The sequence below is a fragment of the Clupea harengus genome, chromosome 9, assembly GCF_900700415.2.
Source record: "Clupea harengus chromosome 9, Ch_v2.0.2, whole genome shotgun sequence".
Classification (NCBI taxonomy): Eukaryota; Metazoa; Chordata; class Actinopteri; order Clupeiformes; family Clupeidae; genus Clupea; species Clupea harengus.
In genome coordinates, this window is record NC_045160.1 from 24,168,696 (window position 1) to 24,190,024 (window position 21,329).

At 41.5% G+C, this 21,329-nt stretch overlaps 1 protein-coding gene across 3 annotated transcripts; it reads left to right on the forward strand.

The window, feature by feature from the left end:
• Positions 1-8: 8 nt before the first annotated feature.
• Positions 9-21,254, forward strand: yif1b (Yip1 interacting factor homolog B (S. cerevisiae)). 3 transcript variants are annotated; one of them, XM_042708754.1, is made up of 8 exons: positions 9-96; positions 4,120-4,343; positions 6,623-6,727; positions 8,743-8,821; positions 9,874-9,931; positions 16,956-17,111; positions 17,890-17,983; positions 19,850-21,254. In XM_042708754.1, exons 2-8 carry the CDS (start codon positions 4,128-4,130, stop codon positions 20,003-20,005), a joined length of 864 nt encoding a protein of 287 aa, XP_042564688.1. In that variant the 5' UTR covers positions 9-96; positions 4,120-4,127; the 3' UTR covers positions 20,006-21,254. The 3 variants fall into 3 exon arrangements, with proteins under 3 accessions (XP_042564688.1, XP_012693804.1, XP_012693805.1); XM_012838350.3 differs by lacking the exon at positions 9-96 and adding an exon at positions 2,576-2,810; XM_012838351.3 differs by lacking the exon at positions 9-96 and adding an exon at positions 2,580-2,801.
• The last annotated feature ends 75 nt before the right edge of the window (positions 21,255-21,329 follow it).

Sequence of the window (21,329 nt, forward strand, 5' to 3'; positions counted from 1 at the left end):
AAGGGGGGCAGGGGAGAGACACAGGGCAGCAAACGAGGGTGCTGACGACTCAAAAAATATTTGACCGGCCTCTTTTTCCAAAGCCAAAATTAAATGGTAAGTGCTTATCCCCCTTTCGATTTTACAACTGTGTAAATTAGTTTTCCCCTTCAGTTCACTTTTTTTCTTGATATTTGACGCAATGACTACCATGTGCGTGAAGGATGTAGCTGATGTTCTCTCTGTATGTACAGTTAATCATTTATTAAGTTGAGGTGGTTGTGGCCAGGTCAGCCAAGTCATTGGCTACTAGGCTGCTTGTGATCCGTGACACTGGAGAAGACAGCCAATGGGTCTGCAGGAGAGAGAGACAGAGAGAGATAATTCTATTCTTAAGATCAGTAGGCTACCAAACTGTTCACTGTATATCTATGGCTTTGTATAATGCTTCTTTGCACTTCATGTGGTGAGGATGCAGGCTTCATCTAGGTCCAAATCTGACACATCTATTAAATAATTAAGTGACAGTAAAGCCCATCTCAGCTGCAGTCCTGGTGACACGCCCTTCATTGTCCTTCGTGCCCGGACATTCAAGGTGACATGCATGTATGTAGCGTTTGCGCATAATGCCTGCTCTGCAGTGTTTAATAAACGGTTATAAACTAGCGTCGCTGCCTGTGTCACTTCATACAGTAGAACGTCAATGGCATTGTAGCATCAAAACGTCATGCAGCTGGAAACACAATACAGATGCTGTTACATTTACCTCACACCTACGTTCCTACCTTTACCATGAGTAGACCTATAACGGGTCTGGGATAGAACGCCAAGTACTGTTTTAGTGTGCAGGTTAGATCCACAACTTTCATGCACAATGTTTGCCGTACTTCACTTCCCTGTCCTGTTTCACACTCACATACATTGAAGACTCGTAAAGATGAGGAAATTCGTGACGTAGCAACGTCGCAATCGCTGCGCCTCAAGTTAGGTTACAAGTGCTGCCCATGTCTATCTACTGCTTACATGGGCAGTACTGAAAGTGCTTACGTGAACTCATTGGCAGTGTCAATTGTTTCGCCAGTCCAAAAGGGAGATTATCGTGGTGACTGGACCAGACTGGACCTAGCTAGTAGCTGCCATCTAGCGGCAGGATTACTCTACTCCTTCGCTTAGATAGTTGCCTTCTCTCTAAGAGGGCTTCTCTTATTAAAGTAACACTATGCAATCATTTTACACTTTTTGAGGTAAGCTTTTATGGGCAATTAGTTTTGGTACCATCCTCAAATTCATTTCGATAGCATATGGTCATGTGAAGGACAGATAAACACCCGTGTCTTCCCCACTAGCCATCCAGGATATGCCCTATGTAGTTCTGTGTACAGGGCTGGAACACAATGCAAAAATGGAAGAAAAGCTTTCACACGCATGACATTGCCACCTATCCTGCCAAAAGACACCAGTTAGTGTGTTGGCAAGCTTTTACCATTGCCAGCTGGGCTGTTGGTGGTGTTTGCAATGTTTGTGCATGCCTTTTTTTGTAGTTAGTCCACTAGTTTTGGAACAGAACTCCGTATTGCTGCTTTAAATGAAGGAAATCACAGAGATTATGTAATCCATTTGCATATTTTTTATTGTACTGTTTTTATCCTTTGTATAACTCACGCGTAGGCAGGCATCATGCTATGTGTGACAGCCTAGTTACAGATGAATTTGGTTAAGATAATACGTGTGTTTGATGAGGCAACATTGTGTAACCCGCGTTGTGAAGACAAACAAAGTTCCGCAGGGCTCAAACTCGCTACCTCGGGCATGGGAGGCGGGCGTGCTAGCAAGGAGGCTTAAACCAAGGGGTGCTAGCGTCTGTCATTAGCACATCTCTTAAAGTGTCCTGGAGTGAGGTTATGTTGCGTTTTATTTTAACTGGGAAGTCGGAATTTCCGAATCCTCGCACAACACTGTAACCGCTGGCTACCGTTACAGTTGTAGACCACAGAATTAGCACTACATCGTAGAAGGTAAAATGCATCAACAGAACACGGTAGCCTTGACTTACCCTGGAAACGTTTTCTCAGATCGGATGCTGAGCCGAAGAATCCTGGAACTATAGTTTCATTACTTCATTCCATTACGATGAAGAATGAGGCGCGACGACAAAACATAAATCAATCGCACTCTTTTTAGACCCTTGATTTGTATATCTCCACTTCCCATTGGTGGAATCATGGGATTAGTCTATTGGCATGCCATCCCAGGCTCCCAGGCTCATCAGTGCTTTCTACTTTAATACTCCGACTAGGATCGGCATATTCACGCACCATTTATGCACGATAGCAGTCACCATGTTTAAACTGCAGTCACGCGTGAATGCAAAGCTGATGCTTAATGTTCGGCTTGGGGTGGTTTCATGATGTAATGATTTTTTATCATGCCCAATGTATGCAAACACTGTACCAGAGTACATTAATTGCATTTACGGAATTCCTTGTTGCACTGTCAGTCGTCAGCTTGTCCCGTCCCTGGTTAATGATTGGCCATAATTGTTACGTAACGCACCTTTCACAACAAATATGGGTTCGGCTGCGAGCTGCGCTGTTTTATTTCATTGGTTAGAATTTTGAACTAGCCTTGTCATTGGTCCTGTGCCTGGAACAGCTAATTTCGTTTTAAAGAAAGAGGGCAGTGTGGCTGGCTAGAATGATTGATCTTCCCTGGAGTAACTTAAATTGGGTATTTTGAAGACATTGGCACAATAAAACTGACGTGAAGCTTCACGTGATATATCATTGGCATGGATTTTTCAGCACACAGTGGGTTCAGACAGCGTAAGTTACGTACGTCCTGTTATTTTGAAATGTATCTGTGCTTGAAAAGCTAACTTCTACTAGCCAATGCTAACCACATTTAGCCAACCAAGCTAACTTTAGCTACTATAATGGGTCTCATAGTAGCTGTCTCACAATAGTACTTCATGTCCTAGATTAGAAACAGATAGACAGTATAATGGCCAATCTTATTTTAACCAGTTAGTTGGCAGAGTCCGTTCTGTCCCATCAACGGAGTATACCTTGCCGTAGGGTATAGTGACGATAAAAGCCGGTAGGAAGTCATGCCGAGCTAACAGAGAGTTGCAGAGATTAATGTTAAACTAGCTAGGTAGCAGTGTAGCCAGTACATTGCTAAACCGTATTGAAATTGTCGGTTTGGAAAACTTCAAATGTCATTCCTTAATTCCCTAAAATCAATTGAAGTACTTTCCAGGCAGCTCTGGTGAGCTAGAAACGTTTGTCAACGCAAAGCAGTATTTATCCATTTGTGTTAGCAGTAGCTCGCTAATGTGCTAACCATATCAGTTTCCACGTAGACAGTAGAGTCCGCTATATTTGGCTATGGTGCCCTGCTGCAACCGTAAGAGGCAAACAAATAACTAAGGCTCTCTGCTATGTAGTTGTTTATAGCAATTGTAAAGGCTTCCTTTAAGGCAAAATGTTTACGTTATTAATGTTATGCTACACTGGATGTGTTCTTAACGTACACCGTTACTGAAAAGTAACATTTGCTAAAATTAGCAGTGCAAATAGACTAAGTGAACACCACTGTCACACTTCAGAGGATGGCCATGTTTATTTTGATCACAAGTATTTTCAAAACGAAAGCAACCTTCGGCTAACATTTGAGTGTTTGGCCGGAGGAAGAGATCTGGCACTAAATTGGTCATTAGGAATTGTCATACATGGCTACTACATCACTAACTTTCACGTTTGTCTTTTGTCATGTCTAAGCTTTGTTTTGTGCCAACGCCCACCTAGGCCTATTTGTTGCAAAGTTGTCCTAATATTTTATACAGTCAAGCTTGGAGGTGCAGTAGATTGTCTTCCACTTTCCGCCTCAGGGATTTTATTTCTTTGGGTCAGGCCCATGAGGACCTCATGACTAAAATATTTTTGTTACCAAATGACTGTTTCCAAAAGACTGAAGGCAGTGTTGTCATGTGGAAATTAGACTTCACTGCGGTGCTTACTGGCACAGTCAAAAGTTTGAGCTGTCTTGTGCACGTACTGGAGCGGCCAGTCACATACTCATTCATTCATTCATTCATTCACTCACTCACTCACTCACTCATTAATTTATTTGCCTTTCAAGCGCCCAAAATGAGGATGAGGACCACTTCCACAGACTCCACCGAACCCAGCCCGCTGTTTGAGGACACTAGCGCCGGACCAGGGGCGGCCGGCTACGGCAGAGGCCAGGACAAGGGACCAGCAGGCTACCCTGCCCAAACGCTGCTCTCCGACCCCATGTCTAACCTGGCCATGGCCTATGGGAGCAGCCTGGCCAGCCAGGGCAAGGAGATGGTGGACAAAAATGTGAGTGTGGACAAAAATGTGCCCTTTTACATAGTCAAATCTATTTTACTGAGGCATTTGCATTTATTGAGATAGTGGAGGCCCTCAAATTAAACAATATGCTGTCAGCAGTGGTAGGGGGCTACAGTACGTGTGAGGTTATGAGTTATTAACCACAGACACTCACATATACTTATGTGTTTCTCTCTCTGTAGTGCTGAGATGAAGCTTTACAGTGTATGCAGACATTTGAGTGTTCTGTAAGTCCAGTTTCATATCTTGCCTATTGCAAATGGGTTAAAGTGAAGTTATTTCTCAATTAAAAAAATTCTACGAATGAATCGCACAATTTGCTGTGATTAATCACTTTTTTCTTTCAAAGACTGAAGCTTGTAACAATGGATGTTTAATCATGGAATATTAAAATCACATTTTTCAGGCCTGGAAAAGTAATGAGATTCAATATAGCCCTGCCTGTTCATTGAAGGCTTTGGCAAAGTCATGACATTTGACTTTGTCGACCCAGGGGTGTGAGAGATAAAGGAGATGGTAGATATAGAGTAGGATATAGAAGTATATCTTATTGTCTATTTTATGGATTAATTCAAGTCATCTGTCCACTGTCCCATGGAAGCAGTTGTCTTGAAAAATTTATATCCTGTATTGGCACATGCCTGTCACATGCATATCCCGTATTGGCACGTGTCTGTCACATGCATATCCCATCGTTCTGTTTTATTGAAACAAGACAGTGAGGCAAGATATGTCATTGTCTTTTTTTGAGACTATAAAATGTGTGTGTAACCAGACCTTGTAGTCTCAGTCCCCACAAAGGGACCTGGGCCCTACTCGCAAATAGAGTCAATTTCTGAAATGCTTTTTGCTGCTGTGCGCTCGTGTCTGTAAAGATACATTTTCACGACATTTACAAATACGATTTACAGCCTTGGATTTAACTCCTCTTGTAGTGCCAATGCTTTAAAAATCACCTTAATTAGTAGTAGGTTGAGTAGATAGGGTAGCCCTATGTTATTGCTTATGCAAGATATATGGCTAGCAAGTAAATCAGGAGTGGGTGAGAGGGGAAAATGGGTGGTAACCCTGTTAATAGCATATTTTTAACTTCTCTTTAACACTTCCCTGTCCTGTGGTTTCTGATGGTTTCCTAGAAGACCTAGCCTGGATTTCAGACGAACTTAGCCCCGCCCACAACATTTTAGTTCAGGAAGTTCGGTCTGGCATCGCTCCATTGGGGAGAATCAAAAATGAAAAGATGATCAACCGTAACGTAATCAACCACGTCACCAAAGAGCGTTTGGAATTTGTTTTCAAAAAACATGGCTGCCGCTGGAGAGCTGAAATGCGGAGATTCAAGTCTGTTTTAGAAGACATTGAGAGCACATTCATTTTGAAAGAGGAACAGGGAAACGCGATCAAGGCATTTGTCGATCGAAAAGATGTTTTTTCCGTCCTTCCTACGGGATCCGGTAAAAGTTTAATGTATCAGCTGGCCCAGATGGTCTACGTTATGGTCATACTACGTTATTCTGATTGGTTGTAGGTATATCCAATTGAGCGAAGATGACTTTTTTTTCCTGGTTCGGTTGAAACACGCCCCATAATCACAGCCCAATGGAGGGGTATCAGACTCATATTCTGACTAGAATTATGAGTATGACATCGTCAGGCTATAGAAGACCATCAAGGCCTTCAAAATAGACTGTCAGCTTTAAAGGCATACTTGCTGTATGTGTAGCATGAAAAGTGTGAAGGGACTTTTATTTTTAAAGGGGGATGGAGATGAATACACAGAGACGAAGAGAGACTGACTTTGAGGAGGGAGAGCCAGTCAGTTAGTTAGAACCTGGCATGCAGCCAGTTGGGTTAGTTGTAAGTTGAAATGCTTTATAAACTTGTGAATTCCTTTAAGCTCCGTGTCCGCTGTACACTGGATGCCCCTTGATATTTTACCCATTCCATATGCACTGCAACAGAACAAAAAACAACACCCAGGCAGCTGCATTAATTATTACTTTTGTTTTGATGCGTTACATTTTCCAAATGAATCCCAAATTAATGTGTTCATTTTCATATTGTTGTGGGAGCTATTCCAGGTCATTGATTCTCTTCTCTTCTCTTCTAGGCGCATTGTGTTACCTCCTGGTATGAAATGCGCCATACAAATAATGTTTAATTTAATTTAATTTAATTTAATTTAATTTGATTTGATTTGATTCTCTCCCTCAGCTTGACAGATTCATCCCCATATCCAAACTGAAGTATTCTCTTCTCTTCCTCAGCTCGACAGATTCATCCCCATATCCAAACTGAAGTACTACTTTGCAGTGGACACTATCTATGTAGGGAAGAAACTCGGACTGCTGGTGTTTCCCTACATGCACGAGGTACCTGAAGGATTTTACTGCCCTGCCCATCATATGGATTACACTGAACATGTTTGTTACTGTACCACCACACACTCTTCACTCTACTGTCGATACTTTATTCACTCCTGTTTCTATACGTGGTCACATATGCATACTCATTGGCTAGTGCTTGGCTATACACAGGTTTCCCTTTCTCTTGTTCTTTTTTCCTCTCTTTCTCCCTGTCCTCATTTCTCTTTTTATTCTGTCACGTTCACGAGCTGACCCCAGGTAGATGGGTTCCCCCTTCCGAGCTTGGTTCTTCTTAAGGTTTTGTCCTGTTAAAACTGAGCTTTGACTTGTCCCCTTGCCTTTGTGTCCGTTCTCGGGGCCTCTAGGTTGAGACAGTGTTTTATTGTTAATCACACTCTATATAGGCCTGCATAGACACAACATTGGTTTGCACTGAAATAATGTCTGACACTAAAGCACGTCAGTGTTTACTGGACTTTATTTAAAAGTGTTTATGATTTTTCCTTCAACTGCCCAGCGCAAGAGTTACGCATTTCCCTCCATTCTTTTGTTTGATTGTCAGATTGAATCTTTGTCTTTCAGATTGAATCAGATTGAATCCTGAGACAAATGATGGATAGGGCAGAAGAGAATGGCTATGATGAGAGCTGGCTCTTGTGCTTTGGTAACAAGATAGCGGCTATTTAAAGTTCCCAGGCTATATTTAGAACCCGCTAATGAGAACGGTAATGCCAGGTGCCGTTTCAGAGCGTTTCTTACTTCTCCAAACCCCAGTTAGCCAGCGCAAGCACATTCACTGGTATTGGCTGGGTTCCTTCCTTTGTTTTTGTTTTGTTCTGAGTAGGGCTGAACGATTAATTGCATTTGCGATTTAATCGCGATATGATAGAACGCGATTTTCTAACCGCAACGTTCGCGATTAAAAACGTGGTCACAAAAAAAAAATCAAAAAAAATTTAAATAATTTTTTTTTTTTAAGATGGTACATTTTGCACACAGTGTTTAAAAAGTGAATGCCTTGTGTTTATTCTTACAATGACTTTGTTTAAATTACTTAAATGCACATTGGCAAAGCCACCGATTTGTTGTTCTTGATTCTGTAATGAGCAGTTAAATAAAAATGTAAAATGTGGGAAATAATAGTTTACACTAAATGTATCTAATATTGTGTTTGTCATATTTAAATCATTCATTACGATTTGTTGGAATTTTTTTTGGGATAAAATAAAAAAATCGCATATTAAATCGCAATCGCAATATTTGGGGAAAAAATCGCAATTAGATTATTTTCCCAAATCGTTCAGCCCTAGGTCTGAGCTACTTTTGCATTCCCTCACAATAGTTTTGAAGTTTTCTTGCGATGGCAAAACAAACATGTACGAGAGAGGTTGGGTGTGGGGAGATTGTCCACTAGTTTGGAAAGGGGCACAAGCAGCATCCCTGTGCCATGAATGGGTCAAAATGACCCTGGGGACCCGGGCTCCGTCCGGCTTGCGGCCATTTCCCAATCCCTCTACTGATCTCTCTCCAGCTCTCTTCCTCTTTCTCTCTACGGTCCTATCTGATTAAAGGCATAAAAGCCCCAAAATATATCTTAAAAAAAAAAAAAGTTTGGGAAAACACTGATATCCCACACACTTCCATCATTTTCACACCAATGAAAGCTGTTTACACCATATGTGTGCGAAAGTTTATCAGATGTGTCCACACTTCCCCATTCATTGTATGTATTTATATAGAGCCAATAACACTGTCCGAGGCCTGAGCTACCAACCTCATCACACTCACCCCCCTCCCCCATAGCTCACTGATGAAATGTTTCAGTTCTGTTTTTGCTCAGCTGGAGGTTTCAAGATGGCCCCTTGATCACGGGGGATCCTTTCTCTAAAGACCCTTCCTTTTTCATAATTGCAATCAAAGCTGTTTACACCATATGTGTGCGAAAGTAGTAAATCAGATGTGTCCGCATTTCCCCATTCACTGTTTTGAAATCCCTTGTGGTGTTCTGTCTCTTTGTCTAGAACTGGGAAGTGAGCTACCAGCAGGATACCCCAGTGGCACCACGCTTTGACATAAACGCCCCTGACTTGTACATTCCAGGTAACGTTCATGAGCCGAAAATAAGTGTCAGGGCTCTGTGGTCTGGTTCTGTATTGCTGAGTTATGTATTTGCTGTGTCCTGGATAGACCCCAAACAGTAACAAACAAACAGGAAGAATATGAGAGAATGAATAGGGTTTTGGAAAATCGACAAAACAACGCCCATGGTAGTTAAACTGCTTGAGAGACCCTGCATTCAATTCTGTTTAATTAAATGTGTATGTCGTCTCCGTATACACTTTTACCTTTTAATATATGTCTGTTACTATCCCTCTGCTAAAAGCGAAAAATAACGGACCACAAAGCAAGTCACTTACCTAATGCATCACCAATTTCACAAGGTGAGCAGAAGCTAACCATAGATAGCTTTACTGATCGTGATCACAAGTGTTCTCACAACAACCATGCAGTTATCTTAATTAAACACAGAGTACCTAAGAATTTTATAGCAACAGGCTGTTGCATAGAATAAATCCCATGTTTTAGGCACTAAAGGTGTTAAGCTTAAGAAACCAAAGGGTGTGAGTAACGAGTTACGAACACCACATGCTGCTTCAAGCAAGTGACAGCTAGTCCGTCTTTTGTCTGCTTTAGCATATCGACTGACAACTAGGCCTACATTTTAATTTGCCAAACGGTTTGCCTAGTTTTGCTACTGCCGTTGTTTCGCTCACACCTTATTATAGAAATAATCGGAGAATGCCCTTCCCCTTGCCCTTCTTGAAGACGGGAATCCTGTGGCTTGCATTGCCAGTTGAACTGTGGCAGAAGACTGCTGCTAATGTCGCTAGGTCGCCAGAGAATAGATTAACGGTCTGGCTTTTCCGTATCAACAACATTGGCTCCCAATTTCCACTTGATGGTTAATTAGCATCAAATACACACACTTTTCATTGTGAGTGGGAATTGGACCCGAGATACACATGGGAACGGTGAGTGTGGCCGACATTAAACCAAGTGGGAACTCTGGGTAATGTGTGTGTTTGTGTGCTGCCCCTGTCAACTCTGTCAGCCTCCGCTAACGCTCCTGTGTGCTTCTGTGTCTCTACCAGTCATGGGCTTCATCACGTACGTCCTGGTGGCTGGCTTAGCGCTGGGAACACAAAACAGGTAAACGCAAGCGAAAATCCTCTCTCCCTCTCAGGAGGATATGCTTACTAACCCCTGAGACTACAGCATGGCAGTTTAAACGCATATATAAATGTATAGTAAGTTTATGTGTGTCTACGTAACTGTGTGAATGATACAGATTTGACAGTTTATATGCATATATAAATGTCTCGTTTATGTGTGTCTACGTAACTGTGAATGATACAGATCTGACAGTTTATACACATATATAAATGTATAGTTTATGTGTGTCTGTCTACGTAACTGTGTGAATGATACAGATCTGACAGTTTATACGCATATATAAATGTATAGTTTATGTGTGTCTACGTACCTGTGTGAATGATACAGGTCTGACCTGACGGAAAAGTCGATCCCATCTTGTGTCTTGGTGGCTTCTTGTGATAAGCAGCTGCAATACCTTTCTGTGCTCTCTGCTCCACGCCTTTTGGGTTTAGGAAGGAAGATTCTAATGTAGTACACCATTTCTCACTGCCTCCAATATTAAATTACTCTTACACAGCTTCGAGGTGTGTTGTGCGCACTGTAACGGAAATCCTTTAAACCCTTCTAAGACAGCGTATGCAACCTGATAGGATATAATTTATACCATATATTGAAGATTCAGTCTTAGGTTTGATCAGTCAGGATTCAGGTTTATTCTTGAAGAATGGCGGCCGACCACTGTGAGACAGAGACTTGAAGATCCATCCTCCCTCACAGGACTTCACCTCAGCATATCTGATTATCCCTTGAGGGACAGTCTGTTAAATACACTGAGTTTAGGGGTGTTACCGTCTATTCAAATAAGCCATGGGTGCAGGGCTCCTTGTGTCGACCTGGGGGGGAAGGTGAGAGTCTAATATCACACCTCACTCCCCAGGTCAGCCCAAGGTATATTCACCCAGGAATGTTTACATTCTAGTTAAATCCAAAAGTAACAATCATAACTAGGTATAAGATCAATGAATTATTGACTGGGCATATTCTTATTAACTACACCGGTCCCTTCAAACCATTTGCCACTTTTTGAAGCATGTTGTTGTTTTTTTATATACATGAATATAGGCAACTAGTACTGGTATCATCTTCAAATTAATGTTCATGGTATATGGTCATGTGAAGGACCGATAAACACACCTGTCGTTCCAACTAGCCTCCTAGGCTATGCACTATGCAGTTCTGTGGTCCGGGGCGAACCACTCGACGAAAAAAAGATTAACAGGTTCTAAGTTAAAGGTCCTTTAATACACCTTAAGAGGTGTTGCATGCTTTCAAAACTAATCTATAGAATTAGTTCATCTGGGATTCTTACTTTTACTTGCACTCTACTCATAAGCCTCCTTCACACATGAACCCTGGGCAAAGCCTGTAGAAAAAGGTCTGCAGTCTGTCCAGAGTCAGCCTTCTCACCAGATAGAAAAGACCCTGGTCAGCAGTGAGAGCGCTTATGTAGCCTGTAGAATAAGGTCTGCAGTCTGTCCAGAGTCAGCCTTCTCTACACATAGAAATGACTCTGGTCACGAGTGTGTGTCACACGTCTGGAGCCTATAGTACCAAGTCAGCATTTGTTCATCATGACTTTTCTATGACAAAATAAAAATAAAATACTATTTCTAATACTACTACTGTTTCTACATGAAAGGATCTGAAAGGAACTGTACTCTGTTGAAATGAAACCTCTCAAATCTGGGCTTGGACTCAGAAAGAAAGAAAAGAAAGACTGATGGAAATATGTCATTGGTCTGTGTCCACTACCTGTGTTTCTTGGCCCTCACAGATCTCTTCATATATGGATACGTCTCCTGTAGTAGTGGTTTCTTTTCTGTAATTCTCTCATGATGTTTTTTTTTTAACCATCTCTTGTGACCGTCAGATATGTCTGCAGCTTGAGGTTTGGAAGGTTTGAGTTGTAGCGTGTGAAGTTAGTTGGCAGTTTGTGCGGTTGACTGCTGATAAGATGTGCTTTGCAGCGGAGGTTGCGTTTGAGCTCTGTGTTTACTGTGGTTGGCCTCGTCGGCCCTGTTTAGTAGCCGTCAGTGGTGTTTGTAACTGCACTTGGATGAAATTACTCTCAAAATATCCTGACTTGTTTGTACTTTCTCGTCATCGACATGCAAGCAGTAATAACAGGGTTTTTCCTGGGTCAAAATGGGTCTTCGGTGCTCAAAAAAAAAATTGCGCGCTATGCGCGCACAGTCTGTGTTACCATGTCACCTTATTAGCTTACATGTTACCATTTCATAAATAATGGAGGATATGCTTCAGGAAATCATTTTGCTTACACTTTAGATTAAAATAGATAGGCTAATAGATTGACAATAGTCCAAGCCCCATGGTGCTATCATGTATGGTTCAAAGATTATCAAGGTTTACCTCTACATATGCAAACTACTGAAATGTATATCAATAAAATCTAGAACTAACCAGTGGTCAGAAATGTAACACACAAATTATGAAATTCAAGTTTATCTATTATTACTATTCATTTTTATTATACAAACCTACATACCATTCTTTTTGTTTTTATTATTAAAACTGTCCACAAATATGTTTAATAGTGTGTTTAACTTCTATTGGCCCACCAATGGAGGCTGCGTTGGAAATCAAACTTTTGTCAGCATTTTGAGTGGACATTTCATTTGCATTTGTACAGGTGTATTCGTGCACGTCGGGCTGGCCCTCGCAGCGGAACGACAGTTTACAACCGCACCGGTTTATTTATCAATGATAATATTAATATTATTATATTCGAGATGCAACACAAATCTATCCGCTCTCCTCCGAACGAGCTGAGCTTTCATTGATAAACCAATGCGGTTGTCTGCCTCTCCCGAGGCCCCGCGGTCTACTGGTACTCGTTCAAACGGGTAGACAAATCAAATAATAGCCTACACCTGTGTATGTCCTCAACATAGCAGATATTTTAATACATTGAAAGCCATGAATACTGAAAATAGAATGTTATGCTCAAAATCAGCGCCGACTGATGAAGTCAGGATGCATACGCAAGTTGACTGATTGGCAGCTGGCCGCTCTGTCCATTCGCTCACCTCACAGTTGCGTATTGTTCAGACAAGAAGACACGCTTAACAACTCGATTACTATTGATCAAAACATAACGAGGTTTCGGCTGTAGCCTATACTTGAAACATACTATTGAGACCATATTCGCTTACATGCATTGCACGCGTGATGAATTGCCAATCATTGAACAGAGGCTGCTCCTAGCTTGCCAGTTTAGAGAAGACGTTGGTTTGAATTTGAGCAAGCAGCTAGCTAGCAGTTGCTGACATTATCTAGCTAGCTAGCAGTTGCCTACAATATCTTAAAAAAATACTTTGATAGTAGGCTTAGTGTTTTATTTAAGCAGTGTGTTTGTGTACCTATATATCCTATGTGTGATGGTTAGAATATTAATGCCATATACCAGGGTTTTTCCTGGGTCAAAATGGGTCTTCGGTGCTCAAAAAAAAAATTGCGCGCTATGCGCGCACAGTCTGTGTTACCATGTCACCTTATTAGCTTACATGTTACCATTTCATAAATAATGGAGGATATGCTTCAGGAAATCATTTTGCTTACACTTTAGATTAAAATAGATAGGCTAATAGATTGACAATAGTCCAAGCCCCATGGTGCTATCATGTATGGTTCAAAGATTATCAAGGTTTACCTCTACATATGCAAACTACTGAAATGTATATCAATAAAATCTAGAACTAACCAGTGGTCAGAAATGTAACACACAAATTATGAAATTCAAGTTTATCTATTATTACTATTCATTTTTATTATACAAACCTACATACCATTCTTTTTGTTTTTATTATTAAAACTGTCCACAAATATGTTTAATAGTGTGTTTAACTTCTATTGGCCCACCAATGGAGGCTGCGTTGGAAATCAAACTTTTGTCAGCATTTTGAGTGGACATTTCATTTGCATTTGTACAGGTGTATTCGTGCACGTCGGGCTGGCCCTCGCAGCGGAACGACAGTTTACAACCGCACCGGTTTATTTATCAATGATAATATTAATATTATTATATTCGAGATGCAACACAAATCTATCCGCTCTCCTCCGAACGAGCTGAGCTTTCATTGATAAACCAATGCGGTTGTCTGCCTCTCCCGAGGCCCCGCGGTCTACTGGTACTCGTTCAAACGGGTAGACAAATCAAATAATAGCCTACACCTGTGTATGTCCTCAACATAGCAGATATTTTAATACATTGAAAGCCATGAATACTGAAAATAGAATGTTATGCTCAAAATCAGCGCCGACTGATGAAGTCAGGATGCATACGCAAGTTGACTGATTGGCAGCTGGCCGCTCTGTCCATTCGCTCACCTCACAGTTGCGTATTGTTCAGACAAGAAGACACGCTTAACAACTCGATTACTATTGATCAAAACATAACGAGGTTTCGGCTGTAGCCTATACTTGAAACATACTATTGAGACCATATTCGCTTACATGCATTGCACGCGTGATGAATTGCCAATCATTGAACAGAGGCTGCTCCTAGCTTGCCAGTTTAGAGAAGACGTTGGTTTGAATTTGAGCAAGCAGCTAGCTAGCAGTTGCTGACATTATCTAGCTAGCTAGCAGTTGCCTACAATATCTTAAAAAAATACTTTGATAGTAGGCTTAGTGTTTTATTTAAGCAGTGTGTTTGTGTACCTATATATCCTATGTGTGATGGTTAGAATATTAATGCCATATACCAGGGTTTTTCCTGGGTCAAAATGGGTCTTCGGTGCTCAAAAAAAAAATTGCGCGCTATGCGCGCACAGTCTGTGTTACCATGTCACCTTATTAGCTTACATGTTACCATTTCATAAATAATGGAGGATATGCTTCAGGAAATCATTTTGCTTACACTTTAGATTAAAATAGATAGGCTAATAGATTGACAATAGTCCAAGCCCCATGGTGCTATCATGTATGGTTCAAAGATTATCAAGGTTTACCTCTACATATGCAAACTACTGAAATGTATATCAATAAAATCTAGAACTAACCAGTGGTCAGAAATGTAACACACAAATTATGAAATTCAAGTTTATCTATTATTACTATTCATTTTTATTATACAAACCTACATACCATTCTTTTTGTTTTTATTATTAAAACTGTCCACAAATATGTTTAATAGTGTGTTTAACTTCTATTGGCCCACCAATGGAGGCTGCGTTGGAAATCAAACTTTTGTCAGCATTTTGAGTGGACATTTCATTTGCATTTGTACAGGTGTATTCGTGCACGTCGGGCTGGCCCTCGCAGCGGAACGACAGTTTACAACCGCACCGGTTTATTTATCAATGATAATATTAATATTATTATATTCGAGATGCAACACAAATCTATCCGCTCTCCTCCGAACGAGCTGAGCTTTCATTGATAAACCAATGCGGTTGTCTGCCTCTCCCGAGGCCCCGCGGTCTACTGGTACTCGTTCAAACGGGTAGACAAATCAAATAATAGCCTACACCTGTGTATGTCCTCAACATAGCAGATATTTTAATACATTGAAAGCCATGAATACTGAAAATAGAATGTTATGCTCAAAATCAGCGCCGACTGATGAAGTCAGGATGCATACGCAAGTTGACTGATTGGCAGCTGGCCGCTCTGTCCATTCGCTCACCTCACAGTTGCGTATTGTTCAGACAAGAAGACACGCTTAACAACTCGATTACTATTGATCAAAACATAACGAGGTTTCGGCTGTAGCCTATACTTGAAACATACTATTGAGACCATATTCGCTTACATGCATTGCACGCGTGATGAATTGCCAATCATTGAACAGAGGCTGCTCCTAGCTTGCCAGTTTAGAGAAGACGTTGGTTTGAATTTGAGCAAGCAGCTAGCTAGCAGTTGCTGACATTATCTAGCTAGCTAGCAGTTGCCTACAATATCTTAAAAAAATACTTTGATAGTAGGCTTAGTGTTTTATTTAAGCAGTGTGTTTGTGTACCTATATATCCTATGTGTGATGGTTAGAATATTAATGCCATATACAATAACTCACTTATGAGAGCTATCCAAAGACTGGTGGCTGCCTTAATGTACTGTATTTAGCAGTCAACCTCCCTTACTCTGTACGTTTAGATGCTTTACAGGTAGCTGTAAGCCATTAGATGCATGAGAAATAATTCATATCTATAAATAACAGCTCACCTTTATCTTTTTAACCAGATTTGTAAACAGGTCGCGATCAATATTTTGCTGTAGCTACAATAGGCTACCTTGGTTAAATATCGAATTACGGTAGATGCATGCTAGCATTGCGCTAAATATTTAAGACAGCTAACATTAATTAGTGGTGTTAACATAAAGTCAGTTATTGTATATGGCATTAATATTATTCTAAAACACCTTCACTAGTTGTTTTAACCAGATTTGTAAGCAGGTTGAAAACAACATTTTTGAAGTAAAGTCCCTTGGTTTAAAACAGCTAAAAGCTAGCTACATTAAGTTGCTTGCTCAAATCTCAAATCCAAACCAACGTCTTCTCTAAACTGGCAAGCTTGGAGCAGCCTCTGTTCAATGATTGGCTCAGGGGGTGGGAGGTGGGATGCGCCCTTGAAGTCGACGGTGAGGGCTCAAAACACTATTAAGCTGAATTGCGCCATGAATGACAGCTTTTTTTTTTCTTTTTTTTTATCGCGGACTTTTTTTTTTGCCTTAGGCGCTCGCGATTTGTTGTAGGCGCTCGGGAAAACGGCTTAGGCGCGCGCCCAAATTTTCTCTATGCAGGAAAAACCCTGAATAAGGCTAAGGCGTTTGGCGGATGCTTTAATCCAAAGCCGAAGGCTACCCGACATACCCTGCCTTTTCACACAACTAAATCAGCAGTTTGTTTATATTTATCGTAACCTTGTGTTTTTGTGTGTGTGTGTGTGTGTGTGTGTGTGTGTGTGTGTGTGTGTGTGTGTGTGTGTGTGTGTGTGTGTGTGTGTGTGTGTGTGTGTGTGTGTGTGTGTGTGTGTGTGTGTGTGTGTGTGTGTCGTAGGTTCACCCCTGAGAGCCTGGGCATGCAGGCCAGCTCGGCGCTGGTGTGGCTCATCATCGAGGTCCTAGCCACTCTACTCAGCCTCTACCTGATCACAGTCAACACAGACCTCACCACCATCGACCTAGTGGCGTTCTCCGGATACAAATACGTGGGGTGAGGCCCCGCCTACTGCTGCTCTTATCTCCTCAGGAGTATGGGCTCTTGAGACAGATGTTTAGCAGTGAATATGGGCTCTTGAGATAGACGTTTAGCCGTGAATATGGGCTCTTGAGACAGATGTTTAGCAGTGAATATGGGTTCTTGAGACAGACGTTTAGCAGTGAATATGGGTTCTTGAGACAGATGTTTAGCAGTGAATATGGGCTCTTGAGACAGATGTTTAGCAGTGAATATGGGCTCTTAAGACAGATGTTTAGCCGTGAGTATGGGCTTTTGAGACAGACGTTTAGCCGTGACTCAGGAATATGGGCTCTTGAGACAGACGTTTAGCCGTGACTCAGGAATATAGGCTCTTGAGATAGCTGTTTAGCCGTGAGTATGGGCTCTTGAGACAGATGTTTAGTATGGGCTCTTGAGATAGCTGTTTAGCCGTGAGTATGGGCTCTTGAGACAGATGTTTAGCCGTGACTGTGGGACATTTTTTTGGTCTACCTGTACAGGCCAGTAGACTCATTGAATGTGTTGATGTAGATTTTTGTGTGCTTGTGCTTCCTCTCATCTCTCCTTTCCCCTACTGTCTTCATCTCTCCCCTCCTCTACTCCTCTCCTCTACTCCTCTCCTTTCCTCCCCTCCCCTCCCCTCCCCTCCCCTCCCCTCTCCTCCCCTCCCCTCCCCTCCCCTCCCCTCCCCTCCCCTCTCCTCTCCTCTCCTCCCCTCTCCTCTCCTCTCCTCTCCTCCCCTCTCCTCTCCTCTCCTCTCCTCTCCTCTCAGCATGATAGTCGGGGTGGTTGCAGGGCTCCTCTTTGGGAGGACGGGCTACTACCTCTCCCTCCTGTGGTGCTGCGTCTCCATCTTTGTCTTCATGGTGAGTAAATAGGAGGGTGTCCACTCCGGATGTGTCAAGTTTTGGTATAAGGTAGTGCTAACATAAGGCAAACAAGGCAGGTTGGTGTAGGCTAGGGCTGAAACCCATCCACAAACAAGGAACGTTTTTCTACAGAAACTTGCCCACAAATTGAAAGAAAAGAAAAATATAGGAAATGAATAGTGAGATGGGGGAGGAGGGGTGTGTGTTTAATAGCGTAGCTGCACCGGTTAGCGGCCAGTCTGTTAAACAATCGATATGCTAAGTCTATTTAAAGATTAACATGACAACCTGAACTTAGCCGATAACACGCGCATGCCGTTATTATATCCCGTTATGATACCTGGCTTTGCTGATGTGGGGGGTAGGAAAAGACAAAGAGGGTTTAGGTTTAGTCTGTGCTATGCAGGTAACAGCAGGCACACATTAGTCTTCTCATACAGCATAAACCTTTCAGAGAGAAACCAGGATCTGGGGTTAATGCTCTTCTCAATGACCCCAGGGAGGAAATTAACTAAAAAGCAAGGATGGATTTCAGGTGGGGAATTGAGGTTTTCCCTGGCTGCACAGATTTCTAATGCTGCAAAGAATCTCCACAGAATTTAGTTTAAAGCAGACTTGGTAGCTAAGAAGATTCACTTTATCTTAGTACAGTGCCGCCAACAATTATTGGCACCCCTAGTGAATATGAGCAAACAGGCTATGAAAAAATATGTCTTTGCTGTTTATCTTCTTGGTCTTTCACTCAAAATATTCACAAAAATCTTACCTTTTCATTGAAGTAAAATTATTGAAAGAAAAAAATAACTGTTGACATTTAAATAAATATTTTCCCCCAAAACATGTGTGCCACAGTTATTGGCACCCCTTAATTAAATGTTTTGTGCAGCCTCCCTTTGCCAAGATAACAGCTCTGAGTCTTCTCCTATAATGCGTGATGAGGTTGGTGAACACATGGCACGGGATCTGAGACCATTCCTACATACAGTATCTCTCCAGATCCTTTAGATTTCATAGCCTGTTTGCTCATATTCACTAGGGCTGCCAATAATTGTGGGCGGCACTGTAGATACACTGCAAAAGGCATTGATTGTGAAAGCTGCTGTCTTTTTCTTAGTACAGTAGATACACTGCAAAAGGCATTGATTGTGAAAGCTGCTGTCTTTTTCTTAGTACAGTAGATACACTGCAAAAGGCATTGATTGTGAAAGCTGCTGTCATCAGTTTTTCTTTTTTCTGTGGTTAGAGCAGTGCATACAGGAAAGGCGTGCCAAGATCACAGCTGGGGTGTGTCTGTACTCTTGCTGTGTTGTAAGAAGCCGCTGGGCTGCAGTAAGGTGCTATTTTGAAAGGAAATCTTTTTTTTTTTGTATTTTAGGTGTAAAATACACACACATATCTGTTAAACATATCCGTTCAATGTCGCTCTCGTATGATTTCAATTTTATGGACAGGCAACTTATCACATGACACTCACACCATAAGAGAAACGGCAATGACTTGGTAACTAACAGTGTTTAACGCCAGCAGAGAAACGGCAATGACTTGGTAACTAACAGTGTTTAACTCCATGCAATAGAGGGGCCTGAGACATGATGCCATTCAGCCAACAACGACATGTTTTCAATCACCTCACATTTCTTCTGTTCTATTCTCAGGTTGTTCTATTATAACGTTTGTTTTAGTTGTCGTCTTATCTTGTTTTCCTTGCAGCCTGCAGGAAGCATGCTTATCATATGCTCCAGCCATGCAAGTCTTTGGTTTAGAAAATGAGCTGAAAGTTGACTGTTGATTGTTGACTGTGACCCAACCGTGACCCTGTCCCTGCATGATAACTGTAGCATGTGTTTCCTTTCCTTTCCACAGATCCGCACCCTGCGTCTGAAGATCCTGTCAGAGGCGGCAGCCGAAGGCGTGCTGGTACGTGGGGCCAAGAACCAACTTCGCATGTACCTAACCATGTCCATAGCAGCTGCACAGCCAATCTTCATGTATTGGCTGACCTTTCATCTAGTCCGGTAAACAACGTAAACCACCAACCCCTACAGGAAGTGACCTAACATCCGGTGTGGAGAGCCTCCACCTTGCCACAACCATCATGTAAACAGTAGCAGAAGCAGCAGTTACTACAGGAAAACGTCAAAAAGAAAAAAAAAAGGACTTTTTTTCTACACGTACTCAGCCAATGCATAGACCGATTAATTTTGTTTCTTATTGCACAAGGAAGGTGAAATAAAAGAGACCGAACAGGCTTTCACAGTTTCACAGCACAAGGGGGTTTTGTGTCAAGTTTTTTGTTTTATGTTTGTTTTTGTGGTGTTGTTTTTTTTTTTCTATATAAATGTATTAAGCAATCATTGGCTTTTCACATTTTTGTAAATTGTACAGTCTAGTTTTATGCTTTAATTGCTTTGGGTTATTTTTTGTATTTTTTTTTTAAGGAAAAAAAAGAAAAAGTGATGTTAACTTGTACAAATACCGGTGATGTGGCCAAAGTCCTTCATGCTAATCACTGCGAGGCTATAGGGGAACCTATGCATCTGTGCACAGGCCCTCGCACGGAGGGAGGTGCCGTCCACTTTTGTGTGTGCAAACGCAGAGCCCGTGTGTGAGACTGTTTCCGTGCTGAGCAGGACGGCTCATAGCTCACGTCTGTGGTGTGTGGGTGTCTTGCCACTGATGTTTCTTTTTGTTTTTCAAGTCATAATGTGCATAATATGCAGCGTTTCTGTGAGAACCCTAAGATATGTGGAAAGGCAGGGTTTCTGGTAAGGCCCAATCATACCTAATAATTTTTTTTATTTTTTTTATGTCTTATCAAACTGATATTAAACGTGTGCAATGCCAGTGCAGGTATGTCAGGAGTGTCAGTCACATATAAACGTTGTCCTTTTGTTTTCCTACAACATTTCATTGTTATTTCTACGTTTAACATCCTCAGGAAGGCACTGCCTAAGACAAGAGGGACACACGTCCATGTTTCCAAGTAAAAGTCACACAGACTTTAAAACAAAAACTGGATTTAAAAAAAAAATGTTTTAACCGAATCATGGATATCTGGATATAGTATGGACCCTGGCACTCAATCACATTGTCTGTATTATTTATCTCATATGAAGTCTGTTGTTATCGCTTTGCCTGGTAACAGAACATAGAAGACTAATGTGAGTTTAAAATGCTTTTGTTCTTCATACCTCATGTTTAAAAAACCTGTTTTGGTGAAGTCAAATTCCAGCTTTAAGATATGCCCAATAAAGCCAGGTATGTTGCATATGTGTGTTATGTGTCTGCTATTTTAATTGTGATCAGTACTTCACATACAAGTCATGACAGTGAAGTAAGGGTC

Excerpts from the sequence above, each read along its gene's own strand:
- yif1b (XM_012838350.3), top strand. The coding sequence starts at position 2,768 with ATGGATTTTTCAGCACACAGTGGGTTCAGACAGCGTAAGTTAC. Across the intron at positions 2,811-4,119 it reads GTTCAGACAGCGTAAGTTAC|CGCCCAAAATGAGGATGAGG; the intron begins GTACGTCCTGTT and ends TTGCCTTTCAAG. Across the intron at positions 17,112-17,889 it reads TCCGGATACAAATACGTGGG|CATGATAGTCGGGGTGGTTG; the intron begins GTGAGGCCCCGC and ends CTCTCCTCTCAG.